We start from the raw sequence: 20,150 nt of genomic DNA on the forward strand, positions 1-20,150 counted from the left end.
CGTAAACGGCGTCACATCCTCTTCCTTTTGCAGTTTTTAGGGGCCTACAAGAAACGAAACGAAGGTACATGTAACGTTAGCGTCTTTGCTACGTTTCCAAACTATTTACAGTAGATCCAAAGCGAGTGCAGCTCCTCGTCAAATAAGAGGAAATAATCATCTTTCATCGATGGTGCAGATGTGAGTCTGAAAAAGCAGCTGTCGGGTGCGTACGGATCATGCTAAGGGAGCGTCTTAAAATATGTGCTAGGAGATAAACGTCGAGGTGCGCAGGTAGCCAGGGGTTTGCAATAATTTAAAGAAAAGCAGTCTCAACAGTAGAAATATGATCGTTACCGGAAAATGTACTGGAAAGTGTTTTATTGTAATAATCCAGCATATTTAAGGTGGTAGCTATCATGGCACAAATGTAATTCGGCTTGCTAAATTTTCAAGAAGTGGATGACTTAACCCGATGTAAGAGATATCGAGCTCTCTTAAATATTCAACACATAGTTGTGAAATGATCAGAAACAGCTTTATTGGTCAAGTATGTTTGGACACGTTACTCAATATACTTGCATAAGCTGATTTTCAGTGTTGATTAATCTGTCAATTACTTTTTGATTCATTGCTTGGCCATAAAATGTGAGAAAACAGGGAAATATGTTCATCACAATCTTCTTTTATCTGACCAACAGCTCAAAACTCAAAGATCTCTATCAGATAAGGCAAATTAAAGCTGCAAATCCTCACATTTGAGAAGCTGGAGCCAGTGTTTGTTGACATCTTTGCTTTAAAAAAATCACTTGAGCAATTAATTGATTATGAGAATAGCTGCTAATTAATCCTCTGTTGATTTGCTAATCAGTTAATTGACTAATTGTGTAAGCTAGATGTGCAGCAGACATACAGCTGAAAGAACAGCGAGCCGACGTACAGCTAACATAGTGAGCAACATTATGATTTTCTCTATTTTCTGAAATTTTATAGACAAAATGATTGTTTGAGAGAGTAAACAGCAAATTAAGCAATAATAAAAAAAAAATGTTAGTTGCGGCCCTGGTGTGCACACTGTCAAACTGTTGCTGTAGACTGTGTATTCAGGGTTATGAATAGTAGGATGGTTCTGGAGGGGACATTATGTGAGTAATGTCATAAGTCACTTTATTTACATTCAGTATAATGTTACTGTGTCCTGCAGCAGAAAGTGGAGGGATGCCTGCAGCAGAGAGCAACCATGCACAGCGTGTCCTGTCCACCCTGAACCAGCAGAGGGCAGTAGGGAGGTTTTGTGATGCAGTCTTGAACGTGGGAGGTGGGGTGGTCTACCTGGCCCACCGCAACATCCTTGCCTGTTTCAGCGAACTCTTCCAACAGGCCAACATGCCCGCTGCCTCATGCATGGAGTTCTGCCTGCAGGAGTGCCCCAACGATGGCCTGGAGCTGCTGCTGAACTTTGTCTACACCGGAGAGCTGAAGCTGGATCCCGACAACCTGGACAAGGTGGAGCATGCAGCAGCCAGCCTGTGTGTGCCAGAAGCACTCGCCCTCTGTCGGCAGTTCAAGGAAGCCTCTGAGGATCCTGCACCTTTCAAGCGGAAAAGAGGCAGACCTAGAAAGTCTACATCAGACACAGCCTCCGCTTGTCCAGTCAAGGAAGAGAACTTGATTACGGTCACAAAAGATGAGTCCATCTTTGATTCTGCCACAGCTAATTTTACCATGGCTGCCACAACCACCACCACCACCACCACCACCCGCTCTGGTCGTGTTGTGAAGGGTCCCAGGCGGCTGGTGACTGATGAAAGCCCCAACACTGATTTTCTATCCCCTGAAAAATCCAGCAAGAGGCCTCCACCGATTCCTACGCAGAGGGAAAGTGGTGATGTTGTGGAGAACCAGAGCCCAGATCAGCCACCTGGTGAAACTGAGGTAGAACACATGCAAATAATGACGATGATGATTTTAAAGCTGAATATGGAGGCTTTTATTACACCCGACTTTTGCTGTTTGCAGGGAGCTGAGCTGCAGATTGGCGTAAATGACAATGGTGTTAGCCAGGTACTCGAGGGAGTAGAAGAAGATGACGACGGGGGGGATTTGGAGGGGATCACTGAGGACACAGATGAAGAGTACGTGCCCATCGCCGAGCCCAGTTCTTCATCTCCGTCCTCATCAACTGCACGGAGGCGCAAAGCCGTCTGCAAAACAGACAAGAAGGAGAACGGTGAGGCTGTGGAAGGAGAGTCCAAGAAGGACTCTGTGCAGTGTCCCATCTGTGACAAATCCTTCAAGAGCAAATACTACCTCAAAGTCCACAACAGGTAAACGACTTCAGTGTTTTTCCTCCAAAGCACAGTTGAAAGAATGTCCACTAATGAGTGTTTTTCACAGGCGGCATACAGGGGAGAGGCCCTTCTGCTGCCTGAAATGTGGGAAGAGGTACTTCAGGAAGGAGAATCTTTTGATACACGAGATCAGAGACTGTGCTCGAGTACAGGTGAGTGAGAAACCAGGTGTCGGCTTTGCTGCTGGTGAAATCTGTCCTCAACATCAAGCAAGACCCCAGAATCACCAGCGTTTGTTCTGTGTTATAATTCCAGACGTACACCTGCCTGACGTGCTCCTCAACGTTTAACGGGAAAGAAGAGCTTCGTCTGCACGTTGTCTCCCACACCGGAGACATGCCTCACAAGGTGCAGCCTGATGAACGCAGACGGGTTTTATGCAGTTTTTAAAAATATCTTCATTAACGTCTTCGTTTCTTTCAGTGTTCAACCTGTGCTGAACAGTTTATGCACAAGAAAAACTTGACGATTCACATGATGAAGGTTCACGGTTATCCCAAACCACACGCAGTAAGATCTCTTCTCTTTCAAAGACGCGTTGACTGAGTTGTGATCCAGTAAATGAAGATTTCATGGTTTAAATTGTGTTTTCAAGCTTAAGGTTTCACACTTTTGCCCTTATATTTTCATGAAGAGTCTCTTTTGCGTTGAATTTATAAGCCTGTACTTCTGATTCTGCTACACTTTCTGCTTTTTAGTGTCCCCAGTGTCCCAAAACCTTCTTAACTCGGACAGAGCTGCGTGTGCACGAAGCGGCCAAACATCGAGGCGAAAAGCCGTTTGTGTGTGAGGAGTGCGGCCATCGAGCCTCCAGTCGAAACGGCCTGCAGATGCATATCAAAGCCATTCACAGGTAGTGGAACAGCACTGGTTTGATATGCGTACCTGTGCATTTGGAGATGAGTTTTCAGGAAAACTGTGAATGCATTTCCGCAGATTATTATAATTATTTTTTGTTTTGCTTTACAGAAACGAGCGGCCTTTTGTATGTAACCTGTGTGGCCATGCGTTCTCCCAGAAGAACAACCTAAACATGCATCTACGCATACACAGCGGCGAGAGGCCGTACCAGTGTCACCTCTGCGGCAAAACCTTCAGGACGCAAGGTAACGGCTCTCCTTCTGGGCTGCTGCCGTCTTCATGGCTGTCTTCATCACTGCTGGATAGATCAGAGAGCTGAAGGGGGTGCAGAGGGAGAGACGTGATGCAAAGACGCTGTGTGAGGTGAAAAAGACAGATTCATACCAGTGCAACAGGAAGTTAGTTCATGGCTGCGTATCAACATCCACAGGCGGTGAGAGTGTGTGTAGTGATGCACATTTCTCACCATGTCAGTCCTTTGAGTCTGATGATGAATTATAATGATCTTTCTATACATAAACAGATAAATACACAATCTTTATATAAATAGATTATTTTCCTGCTGGGGAGTATGAATAAGCTTCACCTTCAGGTGTCACTGTACAGCTCGCACACTGTGGCTGTGAGCAGAAGTGAGCTTCTTGGCTTCACGCTGGAAATCAGACACTTTTTTTTAATCTCCTCTCTCCAGCCAGTCTAGATAAACACAACCGGACGCACACTGGTGAGCGTCCTTTTAGCTGCGATGTTTGTGAGCAGCGCTTCACAGAGAAAGGCGCCCTCGTCCGCCACAAGGCCAGCAAACACGAGGAAGGCCGCCCCCACTGCTGTCACATATGTGGCAAAACCTTCAAAGGTAAGAGGGACCGCAGTAATACAACATATACTGCAGTTTACCCAGTTCACTCTTGCTGTCAGCCGACATGTTTTGTGAGTAAGTCAAGGATTCATTCTTCTCCTGGTTTTTGCCTTCACCAGCGAAGGAGCAACTTCGCGTTCATCTGCGTCGCCATAAGGGCATGAGGAAGTTTGAGTGTATAGACTGCGGCTACAAGTTCACTCGGCAGGTAAGCGCACCTGTCGTGCTGCACGTCACAGGTACTTACATTGTTGGTGAATGTGCCTGTTGCTTTCTGGAACACATCACAGTTACGTAGATGAACGTTAGTCACATCCACACATTGGTGGCTTTATTATGAGTTCCCCATAACACTGTTGTACTCATCAAAATCAATGCAGAACCAGCAGCATTGTCTTTTTTATTTCACACATTCTTCTTCCGTGTCCTGGTGCCTGGTGCCTACATTACCCACAATGCAACTCCACTCCTGGCAGTTGGTCAGAGATTAGAGTGTGACAGGGACTGGTAAACTCACATCGTTCTGACAACACACCGTCAGATCTTTTTCACTTCCAAACTTGAAGCCTTCGGACCCAACAGACGATGACTCGAGTGACATCACTTGAGGCAGACTTGGCACAGCCTCCCTGTGGAACTGCAAAAGCTTTGACATGGAGGATATCAGGGCTGCATGTTATTGTCTTGTTGAAGTGTGTAAAACTGCTGCCATAGCAGAGGATGGTTTCGATCCATCGACCTCTGGGTTATGGGCCCAGCACGCTTCTGCTGCACCACTCTGCCACACACCTCAGATGGGACTTGAACCCACAATCCCTGGCTTAGGAGGCCAGTGCCTTATCCATTAGGCCACTGAGGCTGCTGCAGGTCTTTTTCGATGGCATTCATGCCGTAATCCTTTCTGAGCCTCGTTTCTATGGACGGCCTTTGTGTGACGTGACATCAGGGCCTGAATGAGTTTGGTTCCCATGTGATGTTGTTCATTGTGTCCAACAATGCAAACTAACTGTTTGGTTGACGCAACATTAAGAACATGAAAACTGCTCACTTCAGTTTCCCAAAACTCAAGGTGGTGTCTCCAGATGTCTGTTGACAATGACTCAAGTGACATCACTTAAAGCAATTTATACTTCGCACAGCCTCCTGTGGAACCGCAAAAGGCTTGGTACACAGTTTACGACTGTTTATTACCTGCATGTTATTCATCTGTTGGAGTATCGTCTTCAAATGTCTCGTTCTGCAGTCCAAAGATATCTCAGTGTAAAACTGCTGCCATAGCAGAGGATGGTTTCGATCCATCGACCTCTGGGTTATGGGCCCAGCACGCTTCCGCTGCGCCACTCTGCTACCCACCTCAGATGGGACTCGAACCCACAATCCCTGGCTTAGGAGGCCAGTGCCTTATCCATTAGGCCACTGAGGCTGCTGCAGGTCATTTTTCAATTCAATTCAATATACCTTTATTAGTCCCACAAGGGGAAATTCCAAAAATTCCATTTTTGATGGCATTCATGCTGTAATCCTTTCTGAGCCCCTTTTGGGTGGAGATGGCAGCCTTTGTGGGACATAACATCAGGGCCCGAATGTGTTTGCTGCCCATGTGACGACTGCCTGTGAAATCCTCATATTTGAGAAGCTGGAACTTATCAACACATTTGATTGACTATTTGATTGTTTGAGATCTACTCAGGCTGAATGAATACTATTTTTACCCCCTTATTTCATTGCACTGCCCGCACATCTCGCCATGCTTTCTTTCCCAGGCACACTTGCGAAGACACATTCAAATCCACAAGCGCACTGAGAACTACAACCCCCGGCAGAGGAAGCTGAGGAACGTGATAGTGCAGGATGTGGACAGAAGCCCTGCTGAGAACGAAGCAACCGAAGCGGTGGAAGCCTCGCTGATCGCAGAGGAGACAGATTACGGCCCAGAGACCGCCGATGGCCAGGAGCCCGCACACCCAGAGCCCGACTCCAGGTCTGGCCTCGGTTCAAGCTGCATAGTGAGGGTGGTGATCGAGTCGAGTGACGCCGCGATGGAGGAGGTGGCGTCCGACCAGAACCTGGGACATGTCGAGGCAGCGGAGAGTTTCTCTGTGCCAGAAGTCTTGCAGCAGTCGCAGCTGGTCACTGAGGCCTACGAGTCCTCGATGGATATGGAGGGAATCGTTGAGAACGTGTCGGAGAGTAAGACCTGAGGACTGAAAGACCAGAGACTGTGTGCAGCCAGCTCAGAACGAAGGTCTCTGGAGAAAACACTTATTAAAAGAGAAGAACTTAAATGTGACAGAAGGGATGAAGAGGCACAGCCTGAAACCACAGACTGGAGGATAAACTGCAAACAGGTCAGCTCCTGTTCAGTTTGTAGACTTGCAAGAGAAGAGCAGCAAGTAACCGTCATGCTCTTAACAGTTAACGCAGTGAGTGAACTGCACGCCCGCGAAGGCTGCTTGAATGTGAAATACTTGTTTTATGAAGCTTCTTTTTCATCAGTGTGCCTCTGCAGCTGCACTCTGGGAAATCAGTAACTAATAAATGATCCTCAGTGGTTTTCATTCTTGTCACTGAAGGCATTAAAAGCATAGTTTGGCGTTTTTGTTGGATCTTAAGGATGCACACAACGTGTTTTGGTGAGAATCGCTGAATGTAGATTTAAGTTTTGTTTGTTGACAAGAAAATGATGCACCTTTAAACATGCAGTATGTAACAATTACGCATTAAAATGTCTAAAAACGACTAGACTTATGTTATATATATTGAAGTTTTGTACTTAAATTATCTCAAATGTTTCCACTAATGTTCAAGGAAGTCGGTGAGCTAACTAGCTAGGTACTTTAACGGTAGTTTAACAATGAAGACAACAACTCCCATGATCCCTTGGTATTTCATGAGATCGTCACACTCCATCTTTTCTTCCTGTTATGATTGAGAGACCCCTAGTGGCAGAAATGACATACTGTCTGTTGCTCTGTGTCATTTCTAACATCCTCGGCACACAGAGACTGTGATAAACGCACACTGTTTGCAGATATCAGAACATCCTTATTGGAATTACGACACTACACAGGTGAATGATTTTCTGTTAAAATATCCAGCTTTATAAGTGAACACATTAACTCACTCTCGCTGTCTGTAAAAAAATTAATGCATCTGTCTTTTCACACTCAGCCAAAACTACTGTCCACTGTTTATAAGAAATACATTAGCAACCTGCTAACAGCTCATCAAATGTGACTCAGCAAAATAAACTCTCAGACCTGCCTGCAGTTTCATTGATGCTAAACACTGTAAACATTCTACAAACACAGTACGGAAGCTTAAGAATAGACTGTATTTACAAAACCGATTCGACATCACAAACTCGTACGAAACCTACGAAAACAAGGATGCACTGACATTAAAAACACTCAAAAATACATTTACCATCAAAGCAAAGGTAGCTCTACATTAGAACAAGTTGAGATATTTTTGCACTTCCAGTTGTGGCCAACATTTAGCGTTTTAGTGTTGACTGATCGGCAGGGACATCTTAAGCAACCGCAACACAAATACAGTATATCCATAAATAAATATACAAAACATCCGTAAATGCATTTTGTTTTCTAAAGAAATTCATGCACGTCTGACTGGTGGTTATAAAGGCTGATGGAGCCCAGTTTAAGGGTCGGGAGTGACACGAGGAGACGGCGTGCAGCGTAATTATCACAACCCAGCACAAGCTAACGTCGCATGCAGCCTGAAGTTTTACGATGATGACAGAAGATGACTCGGCACACCTTTGAGTACGAGATCTTTCAACCCTCCTCTTCGGCCACGTCTCTTCAGCGCTCCGTATAAACTGTGAATGGTGCCATTTTTGGAATGTAAACAGATTATTGCTGTTTCTGACCAAATATTTAGGGCTACAAACAGTGAAGAGTACTCCACCTCCAGCGACAACACTGTCAGACTGACACTGCGTCAAAACCAAAGCAGCAGAACCAGAGGTCGTCTTTCCTTTCCTACATTACCCACAATGCATTGACTGCAATTCAGCAGACTTCACGCGGCTTCCTCTGGAGCCACAAAAAGCTTCTTTTTTTTTTCCACAAACATTTTTCACACATGCAGCCGAACCTGAAGACCTCCTCACGGACTCCGATGAGTAGAACCAGTGAAGTTTCCCTTCAAGCATTTCAAGCTTAAATCTACTGTTTTCCACTGTAGCTGACAGCTAACACAGGCGTCCACGCTGGGGGCTGCTGCGTCCACTGTGTGGGACACAGTCTGATAGAAAAGCTCAGGGAAGCAGCTTGAAGGTGGGGAGGTTAACCACTATAACGAGGCTTGTAGCTGCCCTTTGTAGCCAATGGGGAAAAAGTGCTGCAGTGGGTGTTGTCTGCTCTCTGGCCACAGGGGGCAGCAACGAGCCCATTAGAGCTCGATGCAGCAGAATGAGGAAAAGAAGATGAAAACTACAAGATGGTCGTTTTTCAGATTAACGGGCGCTGCACCAGATAATTTCTATAATTTTCCAACAATCTGACATTCAGCCCAGGATTATTCAGCTGTGCAGAGGTGAGGTTACCCTCACATTTACATGACATCACTTCCTCCCCCATTCTGAAGGCTGGCTTGTCCCTTTGCCTTTGGATTTCCACCATGATCGGACACACGCTGTGTGAACTAGCTCTGATCGAGCATAACTCGACCTGTTTGTTAACTTCCCCACCTTCGATTCAGAGCATAAAGGGCCGCTTCCCTGAACTTCTTTATGAGATCCATCCGGTCCTGTTTCGCACACAGCGAGACCAGATGGGGCTAAGAACACCAGACCATTCTGTGATTCATCCAGTCAACAGACGTGAGTAATTATCGGTGTGACAGCTTGGCAGTCCAGTGGATTAGAAGGAGCTCAGACTACTTTGTACACACTCAGTCTTCTCTGCTGCCTTTAACCGCTTCAGCATTGTGATGAGGTAAACTACTCATGGCACAAAGAGGGAGAACAGACCGAAAACACAACTTCTAGCTCCACGCTCAGTGCGCCGGGTTCACATCCTGGTTCTGGTTTTGGTTGAGATTGTTGTTGAGGTTGTGGAGCGCCTGGTGACGCTGGTGCCGGTGCAGGTGGATGGCGTTGGACTCGGGTACGTCAGTAGCTTCGAACGCGCTGGACACCAGGGGCATGAACTGGCGGAATATGCTGACGCTGCCGTGCCAGAAGGTCGGCTGAGGTAGTCGTCCAGCCAGAGTCCACGAGCGGGCGGCGGGGTCGTAGGCCTCCACCACATCCGACAGCTCAAATGTGTTGTCGTAACCACCAGACACGTATAATTTACCACCCAGGACCGCCACGCTGCCTCCAACGTGGACCTGGATACAGAAATGAGATTAAGAAAGTACACTTCATGATGTAATACAGACCTGAAAAATGACAAAAAGGTCGTACAAAATAAGAATATTCTGTTTTTAGTCAGTAAAAATAAAATGATTAGAGGCAGTAATCAATTATCTGTCATCAGTCATCCATCATCTTTCCTGTATTCAGAAACATAAAGTCAACTAGTGATGAAGTGCAGTTTTAAAAACAGCAGTTTTCACCCTCAGCTTCGGCTTCACTGCAGTGCTGTCAGCACCTGTTTACAGTCCTGTAGGTCACAGGTCACAAGCGAGCGCTAATAAAACGCGCTGGCAGGCAACAGTCGATGAAATACAAACCTGGGTCATCGGACTAATCTTGTCCCACTCGTTCTTTTGAGGATTATAAACATCAACCTCGGCTGAGTCATCCCTGCGAATAGAAACACACACAGTCAAGCTGCTGCCAACACAATCACTGCTTCACAATGAGAGACGCTTTACACCGAGGACGGTCTCTGCTGTAACGTGATGAAGATTTTCTGATCTTTACAGGAGCACCAAATCTGAAAGGAAGTCCTGTTTTGTCATTTCTCACAGCAGGAAACTGAACAGGAAAGAAGACAACGTGAGTGCAGTGGCGCCCCCATGTGGCAGAGCGGCAGAATGACAGTTTAGATTAATCTACCATGATGAGTTTAGTATCCTTAAACAAAGAACCAATACAATAACATAAAAACACTCCATTACAATTTTTCACTAAGTATTTAAAATAAAAGTATCCTAATAAATGACATACAGAAGCATCAGTGCACTAGCAGAATTTTACTGATGTATCTGGATGAGGTGGAGCGACTTTTATCTACTTTATGTACTGTTAGGTAGTTTAAGCCAGTGGTTCTCAACCTCAGGGTCAGCTCCCTCCAAAGGGTCACCAGATAAATCTGAGAGGCCGTGAGACAATTAATGAGAGGAACGTACTAAAATCTTCAAATGTTGTTGGAGGTATAAAGCAGCATAAAATGGAAAAGTAAAGCACCAATCTGTCTCTCGGCACACTGCTGGAGTAAACGTGCTTGTTACTTTCCACCACAGGTGTTTATGCTGAGTACACGGGCTACTTTCCTTAAACAGGTCTTAAAGTAAGACAGGAGCTGTTTCTCCTCCTGTCAGACGTGGCGGGATACATAACTGACCTGACAAAGTAAATGAGGCTTTTGAGGGTCACGGTTTTCGGTGTGAACGACCATGGGGGCAGCTGCCCACAGCTGACCATGGCCCAGCGGTTGGTGTCTGCATCGTAGCTCTGGATGGCCATGGTGTCCTCCCCGGTCAGAGAGCCTATGGCGTACAGGCGCCCGTTGCAGGTGGTGGTGGAGCAGTTGTCCATGGGGTGCAGCATCGGGGGCAGGGCCTCCCAGCAGTCCAGGGCGTGATCGTAGCGCTCGGTGCTGTCCGACGCCACCACGTACAGCTGACCCTTCAGCACGCAGGAGCTGTGGTACTCGCGGGCCTTCAGCATGGGTGACACCTCGGTCCACTCGTTGACACTGGAATTGTAGCGCCACACGCCGTCATAGAGGCGAGAGCCGTCAGAGCCGCCTGGAGGAGACAGAGATGTCGTCTCAACTGTTAACAACTGTCAAGGATTTCTATTTGCTTGCTTGCTTAGCGTCATGGAGCAAAATAAAAAGTCACACAAAGCAAAGCAGCAGCTTTGGTTTGTGTGTGTGTGGATTCATTTCAGTCCTGCAGGCAATAAAATACACAACAGTGCTGAGTTCACTGTCATCACGGTTTCTCTCCACAGTCACATCAAAGGCTTTTTGAGAGCCCTGTTTTATGTCAATCACAGCATTAATATGGATATTTGCTCAGGCGTCTTCACATATTAGTACAAAATCACATTTTCATTCAACAAATACATAAATGATATCACCAATGTTATTTGAAAGAAACTCCATCCAAAGGTATGAAATCTAAATCTGCCTGTCAGCATTATGCAATCATACGCTGCTGTTATTTCTGTCATCGAAGGTGTGAGCTAACGCTGCTAAATTTACAGCCGCCGCCGGCGTCAAACAGGAGACACGAGCTCTGAGTGAAGGTCTGGGATGATCCTGGCAAGGATGGGCCAGTCCATCGCTGATGAAGATGATGATGGTGACAACACCACGGCTATCCTGGCAGCACACCGCGTCCTGCCTCACTGGGCCTCGCTGCTCACACATGGAGCCACCAGCCAAACAGCCTGCAGTTTATTTATAAGCACAGCCTGACGGCCATTTCATAAGATGAGGGAGCGGGAGTGGAAATCTACCGACTGGAGCTTCAGAAGCCGCACGCCGTCTGTAAACTGAACTTCAAGAAACAAGAATCTGATGATTCATTTCAGGCTGAAAGTGTGACTGATGTACAGTTTACTCCACCCACCGTATGATGGAGTACATCTTTATGCAAACTTAGAAAAACATTATGAAATTTGAGTTTTGAGGCCTCAATATTTCAAATATTTGCCAACCAACGGCCTCTGACACAAAACATCTGTTGTGTAGAAAGTTGTGTGACCTCACGGCTCACCTGAGACATACATATCATTCCCGAGGGCCGCTATGCTGTAGCCTCCTCCGAGGTGGTCAGGGAACTCAGCCAGGTAGCGCCACTGTCCGGTCTGTGGGTTGTAACAGTCCACTGTGACCAGCTCATCGCAGTCCTGGTCGCAGCCTCCCACCACCACCAGGATTTCTGCCAATCCCGTGGACGGCCGCGGCCGCATGCGGTGGCAGGGCCTGTCGTGGCGGTCGTACTCACAGGACTGGAAGCTGCGAGCTTCGTTCACCATGCGGAGGCAGGTGGGCGAAAGGTAGACGAGTGGGTCGCTCTCCACGTGCGCCAACAGGAAGAACCTCCGGACGAAGGGGAGTCGGACCTGCTGGAGGAGCTCGGGCCAGTAGTGCAGTCTCCGCTGGAGATCGGCCTTCACCCAGCGCACCGCAATTTGGTAAACTGTCTCCTCCTTGTCCACACAAAGCTCATCGTCTGACACAAACTCCAGGAGGCGTTTCCAAGGCAGCCGCTCAAAGTCCGTCCCCTTGGCCAGCTCCATTATGTTCTTTAGGACATAGCGGCGAGCGCTGGCCGCTAGCTCTCTGCAGGCGTAGGCCTCTGCGAAGTCCTGGATCTCTAAGCAGTTGGACACATCCAGCCGCTGCTCCAGAAAAGCACAGCAGGCCTCTTTGACAGATGGGAACTGGAACAGATCGGCCGTCTTCAGGAGGACGTCCACGTTATCCTGAGTGACGGTGACCCGTCCCGTGTAGCAGAAGTCCACCAGCAGGCCTAAAAGCTCAGCTGACACCTCGTGTAGAACCACCCGGTCCATAACGCTCTCCCTTAAGGTTCCGGCGAACATAGCCCGGAAGTAGGTACTGGCAGCGGCCAACACTGTGCGGTGACAGTGGAACTCGCGGCCCTCGGCACACAAAGTCACATCGAAAAACTTGCGTTCGGCGCGGAGCTCGTGGATTCCCCGCAGCAGGTTGAAGGCATGGGCCGTGTCGAAGAAAGGCAGGGTGGACGGTTGTGTCTGCAAGACTGGCTTTTCCATCTCTCCGCTCTGGGTGTCTCAGTTTCCAGTGGTTGTGCTCAGAATGCTGTTTTCATCTGAGAGAGACAAATCAGAAACATATGAGGTGGCATCAAAGCTTTATATGTTACAGACCATGCTGGAGCTGCAACCAGGGACCTTTATCGTATCTTGATTAATGGAGTAATTGAGTCACAATTGGCTATTAAATATAGTGAAAAATAGTTATTCTGAAGGCAAAGTAAACATCTTCAAACTGCTTGTTTTGACTGAGCAACAGTCTAAAATCCAAAGATAATCCATTGAAAATCACTCAAGACCAAGAAAACCAGCACAAACCTCACAATCACTTTAAAAATGATTCAAATACGAAAGGATTAATTAATTTTCTTGACGTTTGACTAATCGTGTATCCTCTTCTCAAATACGAATCTGCACTCAGAGGTCTGTAATGGTGAAAGAATTGAGACACGACTTGAGTCACAGTTCAGCTCCTGACAAACATCAAACGCCAAAGAGACGTATGAAATTCCATTTTTTACAACCTCAGCGTCAGATTAAGAACAAACACACCAACGATTTCCCTCAGTTCACTTCACAGTTTTGGAAACTATGAAACCAAACATGTGATCCACGTTGACAGACCCCTGATCCAAATAAATAAAAACATTTGAAATTAATCCAAGCTGTTCTTTCCCTACCTGATGAGCCCTTCCAGGTGCAGTTCACAAACAAACGACAGCGAACAACAGCGAGAAGATACGACGGCTCAGCTGAATACGACCAGCTCCTCACTCGTGTTTAAGAAAGAGAGCTCGCTTGTGCTCAGGGGCTATAAATACACCAGCAGTGTCCATTTCCAGACGGGGGGGGGTTGAGGAGAACACCTAACATGCCGTGGGCTGCCGCTGTGGGGGGAGTATACACCCCCCCCACTGGTATGTCTCTGTGGTCAGTCAGCATGAGTAAGTGGTCTTTGAGAGGGGAGCCAGCTGAGCCCGGGCCTCCTCCACCATCAACGCAGCAACAGACCGAGACACAGAGCTTCCTGTCAATGTTCTGCAATCAGCTCGCCGCAGTCCTGCTCCAATCACAGCGGACAAACAGGACAAGAGGCGGATCAGCTGTCAAAAACATACATCTATCAACACGTTAAAATGAATGATTTATTTACGTTCACAGCCGCCCGGCAGGTTCACCGTCGTGGGACAGCACACGCAGGATAAATCCAGTTTCTTCCATGTTTCTGTGTTACAGCCACCAATCTGAGCCACGATCTGCTGCTTTTCTCTGTTTTCCATCAATGCAAACTGAATCTTCAGGTTTTGTGCTGCTGTGAAAATCATAACAGGCATTTCAAACCATTTTCTGGAACTTTATAGACTAAAACAATCGATTAATGGCGGGAAAATCGTCAATTATACAAACAGCTGAATACTCTTCAGTTTCGGGCTGCTAGTCAGACCAAAAAAAGGATTTGAGGACGTCATATTGTACTGTGGAAAACAGTGATTTTACACTACTTTCTGACATCTTATTGACCACATGATTAATAAAACAAATAATCTGAATGTTAATCAATAATAAAAACAATCGGTAGTTGCAGCCTCGGCCATAAATGTTGAAATCAGTGACATGATTATATTTACAGATGACTACAAGATTTAATGTACTAGAACAGCACATATGGAACAGGACCCAAACAAAATCACAGAATATGGACTTTTTCCTTCCAATTCAAGTTCATTTAGTGAATCGTTAGTTAAATACTGACTGCTTCTGAAATGTTTATGGTACTATAATAGCAGTACCACGCAGTACAGTATAGTAACATTTCAGTTTTAGAGGTGAATCACCAGGAGAAAAAGCAAAAATCAGTAAAACATTTAAAAATACAAGTTGCTACTGAGTTAAAGGAACCTGCATTGAGGCCTATGTCAGATTCTTGTCAATATTTGGATGACGATGATGATGATGATGATGACTCCTTCTCGAAATGCACGGGTATCTTCTTACAGAGATTTGTTTAAAGGTTGTAATGAAGCTCCCGGTCCTCTGGCCAAAGGGCTTAGCACACATTCCACACAGGGGTTCAACAATGCAGCGGTGCACATGGAGCTCTGCGAGGGATCAAACTGCTGTCCTGAAGGACAGACGGGCCCATCTTCCTCACGTCTGCGTATGTGGCTGTCTTTATGTCGGAGGGGATAATGGCTTTTCCTTCCACTCGCTCGTGGGTGCATGACTTCCTCCTCCCGCGGCCGTCTGTTATAAAGACTGAAAATGCTCTTCACAGAGTAATTTAACTATTACATCTGTTCTTTAGCTGTTGAATCTTTTACTAAACATTACAGAGGATAGCTTAACACCCCAAGAGTCAGAAGTATTGAGCAGCTAACTATGTGTTTACCAACGGGCTCTGAGAGCAGCTGACAGAAATTTATATTCTCAAAGGTCGGGAGAGAGAGGAGGTGAGAGGGAGGGAAACAGCAGAGTGGAAACAATCTCCCTGCCATGAGTACAGAGAGAGCAGTGTAACAGCCTGTATGTGACCCACTCAGCCAGGCTATACGGGCGAAAGGGACCCTAAGCCCCCTTTCATCATGTGCCATAACAGTGTTAGCCTGCCTGGCCCTGGAGATGAACTCATGACCTGCAGTTCTATTCGAGACAAAAACACTCAGAGAGGTACGAAGCTGTTAGTCAGAGGATTTCTGCAACGTCCCGGCAAAATGTTGTACGTTATGTTCTACACCTCGAAATGGTTCATGAGAAGGTCTATTCCTGTATTTGGGAACCATGTTGCTAGTCTCTTTGTAGACTAACAATCAGAGCTACTGTAAATAGAAACTCTGCAATTACTTTGACTGTAAGGCGCTGACTAAATTAAACTACTGAATCTGAGTTGAAACATCCGAAGAACAAGACTAAGAGTGTACAGACTCTGTCAGGCCAGGCACAGATTTAAGCTAAATGCTAACATCAGTATGCTAGCATGCAGGTAAAATGTTTAGCATTGTTTCCATCTTAGTTTAGCATGTTGGCATGCTAATGTTTGTCAAACAGCAGCACAGCATATAGCTGAGGGTCATGGGAATGTCATTCGTTTTGCAGGTAGTCGGTCATAAAGCAAAATATTGGACAAACTATATTTTGAACTGAACCTGAGGGACATTTCACAAAAACCATAAATGTCAACCTCAAGTCAGGGGATCATAAAAGCAGGATTCATCCTCTGTGGACTTTGAACGTCTGGACAAACTATCACAGCTTTCCAGTAACTAGCTGCTGAGGTATTTGAATCTGGACCAAAGTGCTGTGACGACCGACCTACAGACCAAGACTGACGTCCCAAAAGTGAAACGCAAAGACAGGAGATTCAAAGTGGAGGATTCAAGGGAACCAAAACAATAAAAAAAACAAAACATCCATCTTCAAAAACTGTTTGGTTTATGCACAACAGCCTCGCAAAACTATGTGGCTACCAAGAGTCCAAGCAGAGCTGTGCTGTGCAAGTGAGCAGGTTAATCAAAAACAGTTTGCACATGGCTGCTTACTCTTGCTTCGAATGCTAGCGTTGCCCCTTGCTGGTGCACTCTTGCAATCACCATCAAAGGTAATGAACATCCAGGCTTCAGCGCTGTTTTGCATTTCGTCCACATCAGTATCGGCCATCACAGCAGCAGAATAGCTCGACTGTCTGCAGAATGACCTTGTTCAAACTTTGCTATTCAAATCAGCCATTTCAATTTGCAAGTGTCCAGCTTCAGCTACTTTGAATATCAAAGTAATGACAGGCAATATGAAAAGCAGCATATAACCTGGAAGGCTGTTCGATCGATGTGGTCCAGAAGAGGACCTGTAGGATAACAACCACAGCTGCTGTCTGTGCTGTCACTCCAGGCAGCTGGGGGCCGAAGCAGCCATCCGAGCGCAGTGACATACAGCCCTGCTTCTCCACAGCTGAGCCCGGCCTGGCCATAAAAAGGCAACCACACCGCACTCATCTCTTTCCCTGCGGAGGAGGGCCGGCGCCAGGCGAGGAGACAGTGTGAGAACGGACGTGTTCTCGCTGTGTTGACACCACTGCGTCGCATCTGGATAGTGCGCTTTTGGTTGTGGATCTCCAAGTGATCACATAATGGTTTCAATCACTGTCAACAAACCACGTTCAAGCAGAGGTCTCGGCAAGCATCTGCCCAGCCAGAGGTGGAGTTTACAACGTACGTTTACTCAAGCACTGTACTTCAGTACAATTCTTTAGGTTTACCGGGGCATTTAAATTTGAAATAACTTGATACTACTCCAACACACCTGAGAGGGAAACATTGTACTTTTTTACTGCAACACATTTCTTTCACAGCTTCTCAGCTAAAGATTTTTTGTGGCATATAAATTAACACAATATGATCAGTGATGATTAATACAGTGTGACGCAATTAAAATACTGCACTTTATCAGCAATATTATATAGCTTAGAATCAGTATTTTCCAATAATAACTGAGTATTGCACTCTGCACGTTGAGCACTTCTGATGCATTCAGCTGCTACTAGTTCTGCATCTCTTAAGTAAAGTTTTGAATGCAGGACTTCTTATGAGGAAAACTACTAATGTCATATGTTGTATTGCACTTGAGGATATACTGCTACATAGAAATGACATTATGGGATGTTTTCATACTGTTGCATCCCTCTTTTTACTGAATAAAAGGTATCTACATCTTCCACTAATGTGCCTTCCTGAAGCGTCCCTGACCAGCCGGTGAACCACATCAAGTAAAACTTTCATGACTGAGCTTACAGTCTGGATGTTGCCCAGTAATTAAAGCAGCAAATGATTCATAAGTCTTGGATTAGGAATGCAGGGCAGAATAAATTTTAATGCAAAGCAGAAGGCCTGCTTCATGCCATATGTCAGGCTTTACAAGCAGGTAAGATTTCAAACATCAAGGCCCCTGCATTCCTCTGATTCCTCCGCTCCTGTAACAAGAGCTACAGCCACAAGTTATAATAAACATCTGCACCGTACAGGCCATGCAGAGCAGTCAGGCCTCAAACTGCCTTGAAGACATGTTAATGCTGGATCACAGCTCAGATATAAGCCCGAAGCCTCACGTACAGATGAAGTGTCACTGTAAGATAAAGCGCGTTTGATGTGCTGATGACACAACACGGCGGTGCGCTAACTGTTCGGCAACTTATCGAGCTAGCTTAATCAACTTTCCACATAACGTATCAACTCATTTTCAAAAGGACAATTTCAGTGGCATAAAGGCATTTCAGCGATGTTTATGACAGCGTGCAGTCTATGTACCAAACAAGCTTTTCATTTCACCCCGCCGGAGAACATAATGACGTTTTTTAATGCTCGTAACGTTATTTTCCTGTCAGACATAACGTATATTACGTTACTGCTGCTGTCAATCTGTCCTCAGCTTGGCTCAAATAACGGGCTTCAAAAACAGGCACACGCAGTTTTAATCAACTCACCAGTATTTGTCTTCGCCAGATGTTATTATTTTATGGAGTACAACGCGCTGAAAGCTTAGAAATCGAGCTGAAATGAAAGTTTGATGCCGCCGATCTCTTCGGCCTCTCCTGCGCCATGACACCCTGTACCGTAATAAATGATGCCTTCACGTGCAGTCGGAAATATTACACTGTACACGCACACATTTTTTTTTGTTACTTTTTTGTTACTTTTTCCCAAACAATTGTTGTATACATTCTGTGTTTGTCTGTATGTTTAATTGCTACTGCAACGAAATAATTTCCCAAATTGGGATGAATAAAGAAGCAGTCAAAAGTCTAAAAATCTAAAGTCACACTCAACAATCATCGGTCAGATATAATTATCAATTCTGGAAGAACTCGGATGTAAAAGTAGCAACACCACGGTAAAGTAAAAGTGCAAAATTATAAACGTGTACTAAACATCTACAAAATCTGCAAAACTCAAAGCACCAAAATTTCACTTAATTATATTTCTTTGAGAGTTTTAGCTACTAGTTGTTTCTCAGATTGCAAATTTTCATACGACTTTGTCCAGTCAAAATCACCTAAAATCATCAAATTTGGTGATTACATAAGATAAGATAAGATAAGATAAGATAAGATAAGATAAGATAAGATAAGAAATACAGTCTCAATATAAAAATACAGTCTACAGCATTTACTCCATGAAATAACATAAGATTGAGGAGGTTTTGTATGCAATGTCTGAATTCACCTTCAAGCCATCCCATCAGATGCTTTCCGAAGTCGTCAGTTCTGCCACTGCCCCCATGTAAAACAAGCGCAATGTCCAGTTTGTGGACTGGTGCTCCACTGGTTTCAAGGTCAAGAGAACTTCAATATTGGCTTTACCCACCGGGCTGAAGCATTGCTTTGTTAAATGATTTCTTAATTTCTTCTGAGTGTGTGTGTGTGTGTGTGTGTGTGTGTGTGTGTGTGTGTGTGTGTGTGTGTGTGTGTGTGTGTGTGTGTGTTTTAGTGTTTAGTCTGGATCCCAAACAACATATTAAAGCACCAAAGCCACAAAATAACACAAGCTAACTGATGAACTGTTTTTGTCAGAGGAGTCTGGTGGCTTTGAAGAGAGTAATATAAGTGCATTAGTCCCCCGGCAGAAAGGGCTGTCTGCCTGTAAATCACTGAAAATATTCTAAACATAGTGCACACTTAAACTGCTTTGTTTTTCTTTAGGTGGGTCTTTTCAGGTAGCTAAAATATGTTTTGCTGCTGTCTCTACCCACAGCAGTCCATTACTGCTTCCTGCACCAGTACTCCTGCTGCTTGCCTAAACTGGGGATGTGCCATCTACTGTAGTTAAGTATGGATGAGTACCTCATGCAACCCCCCTTCAAAAAATGTAAGGTATCCCTTCAGTTATCTGCAATTAAAGGATCATTTCCAATTTATGGAGACCTCTGGTGGCAGTGTTGAAGGATAAGACAAAAACCAGGTCAAAACCAGGTCAAAGAAGATGGAAGATGTTCTGACATGTCAGGGTGGGAAAAAAAGGTGTGAAATCATCATCAACAGATATGTTTGAAGAAGCAACCTGGATCCAGTAAGATCGACTGAGAGATGCATAGGAAGCTGTCCTTATTTATATCTTTTCATAAACATCTATTGAGCAATGCTGTGTTTGCCAACAGCGCTTTACAA

At 45.4% G+C, this 20,150-nt stretch overlaps 2 protein-coding genes and 3 non-coding genes across 8 annotated transcripts; 1 reads left to right on the top strand and 4 right to left on the bottom strand.

Moving 5' to 3' along the window:
- The first annotated feature begins 15 nt into the window (after positions 1-15).
- zbtb48 (zinc finger and BTB domain containing 48) lies at positions 16-7,309 on the top strand. 3 transcript variants are annotated; one of them, XM_070967809.1, is made up of 11 exons: positions 16-205; positions 1,184-1,914; positions 1,999-2,306; positions 2,377-2,482; positions 2,586-2,678; positions 2,754-2,840; positions 3,029-3,183; positions 3,300-3,436; positions 3,883-4,047; positions 4,170-4,258; positions 5,814-7,309. In XM_070967809.1, the coding sequence occupies exons 2-11, from the start codon at positions 1,198-1,200 to the stop codon at positions 6,249-6,251; spliced, it is 2,295 nt and encodes a 764-aa protein (XP_070823910.1). In that variant the 5' UTR covers positions 16-205; positions 1,184-1,197; the 3' UTR covers positions 6,252-7,309. The 3 variants fall into 3 exon arrangements, with proteins under 3 accessions (XP_070823910.1, XP_070823911.1, XP_070823912.1); XM_070967810.1 differs by having other exon boundaries at positions 30-205; positions 1,187-1,914; XM_070967811.1 differs by having other exon boundaries at positions 111-180.
- On the bottom strand, positions 4,837-4,909 carry trnar-ccu (transfer RNA arginine (anticodon CCU)). Its single transcript has one exon. It is a non-coding gene; the product is annotated as a tRNA-Arg (tRNA).
- Positions 5,326-5,397, bottom strand: trnam-cau (transfer RNA methionine (anticodon CAU)). Its single transcript has one exon. It is a non-coding gene; the product is annotated as a tRNA-Met (tRNA).
- On the bottom strand, positions 5,401-5,473 carry trnar-ccu (transfer RNA arginine (anticodon CCU)). Its single transcript has one exon. It is a non-coding gene; the product is annotated as a tRNA-Arg (tRNA).
- A 56-nt stretch (positions 7,310-7,365) lies between the features above and the next one.
- klhl21 (kelch-like family member 21) lies at positions 7,366-18,605 on the bottom strand. 2 transcript variants are annotated; one of them, XM_070967812.1, is made up of 5 exons: positions 18,471-18,605; positions 11,974-13,056; positions 10,590-10,995; positions 9,754-9,826; positions 7,366-9,408 (listed from the first exon to the last, which is right to left on the bottom strand). In XM_070967812.1, the coding sequence occupies exons 2-5, from the start codon at positions 12,998-13,000 to the stop codon at positions 9,073-9,075; spliced, it is 1,842 nt and encodes a 613-aa protein (XP_070823913.1). In that variant the 5' UTR covers positions 13,001-13,056; positions 18,471-18,605; the 3' UTR covers positions 7,366-9,072. The 2 variants fall into 2 exon arrangements, with proteins under 2 accessions (XP_070823913.1, XP_070823914.1); XM_070967813.1 differs by lacking the exon at positions 18,471-18,605 and adding an exon at positions 13,681-14,017.
- Positions 18,606-20,150: the final 1,545 nt, after the last annotated feature.

The sequence above is a fragment of the Chaetodon trifascialis genome, chromosome 8, assembly GCF_039877785.1.
Source record: "Chaetodon trifascialis isolate fChaTrf1 chromosome 8, fChaTrf1.hap1, whole genome shotgun sequence".
NCBI classification, from domain to species: Eukaryota; Metazoa; Chordata; class Actinopteri; order Chaetodontiformes; family Chaetodontidae; genus Chaetodon; species Chaetodon trifascialis.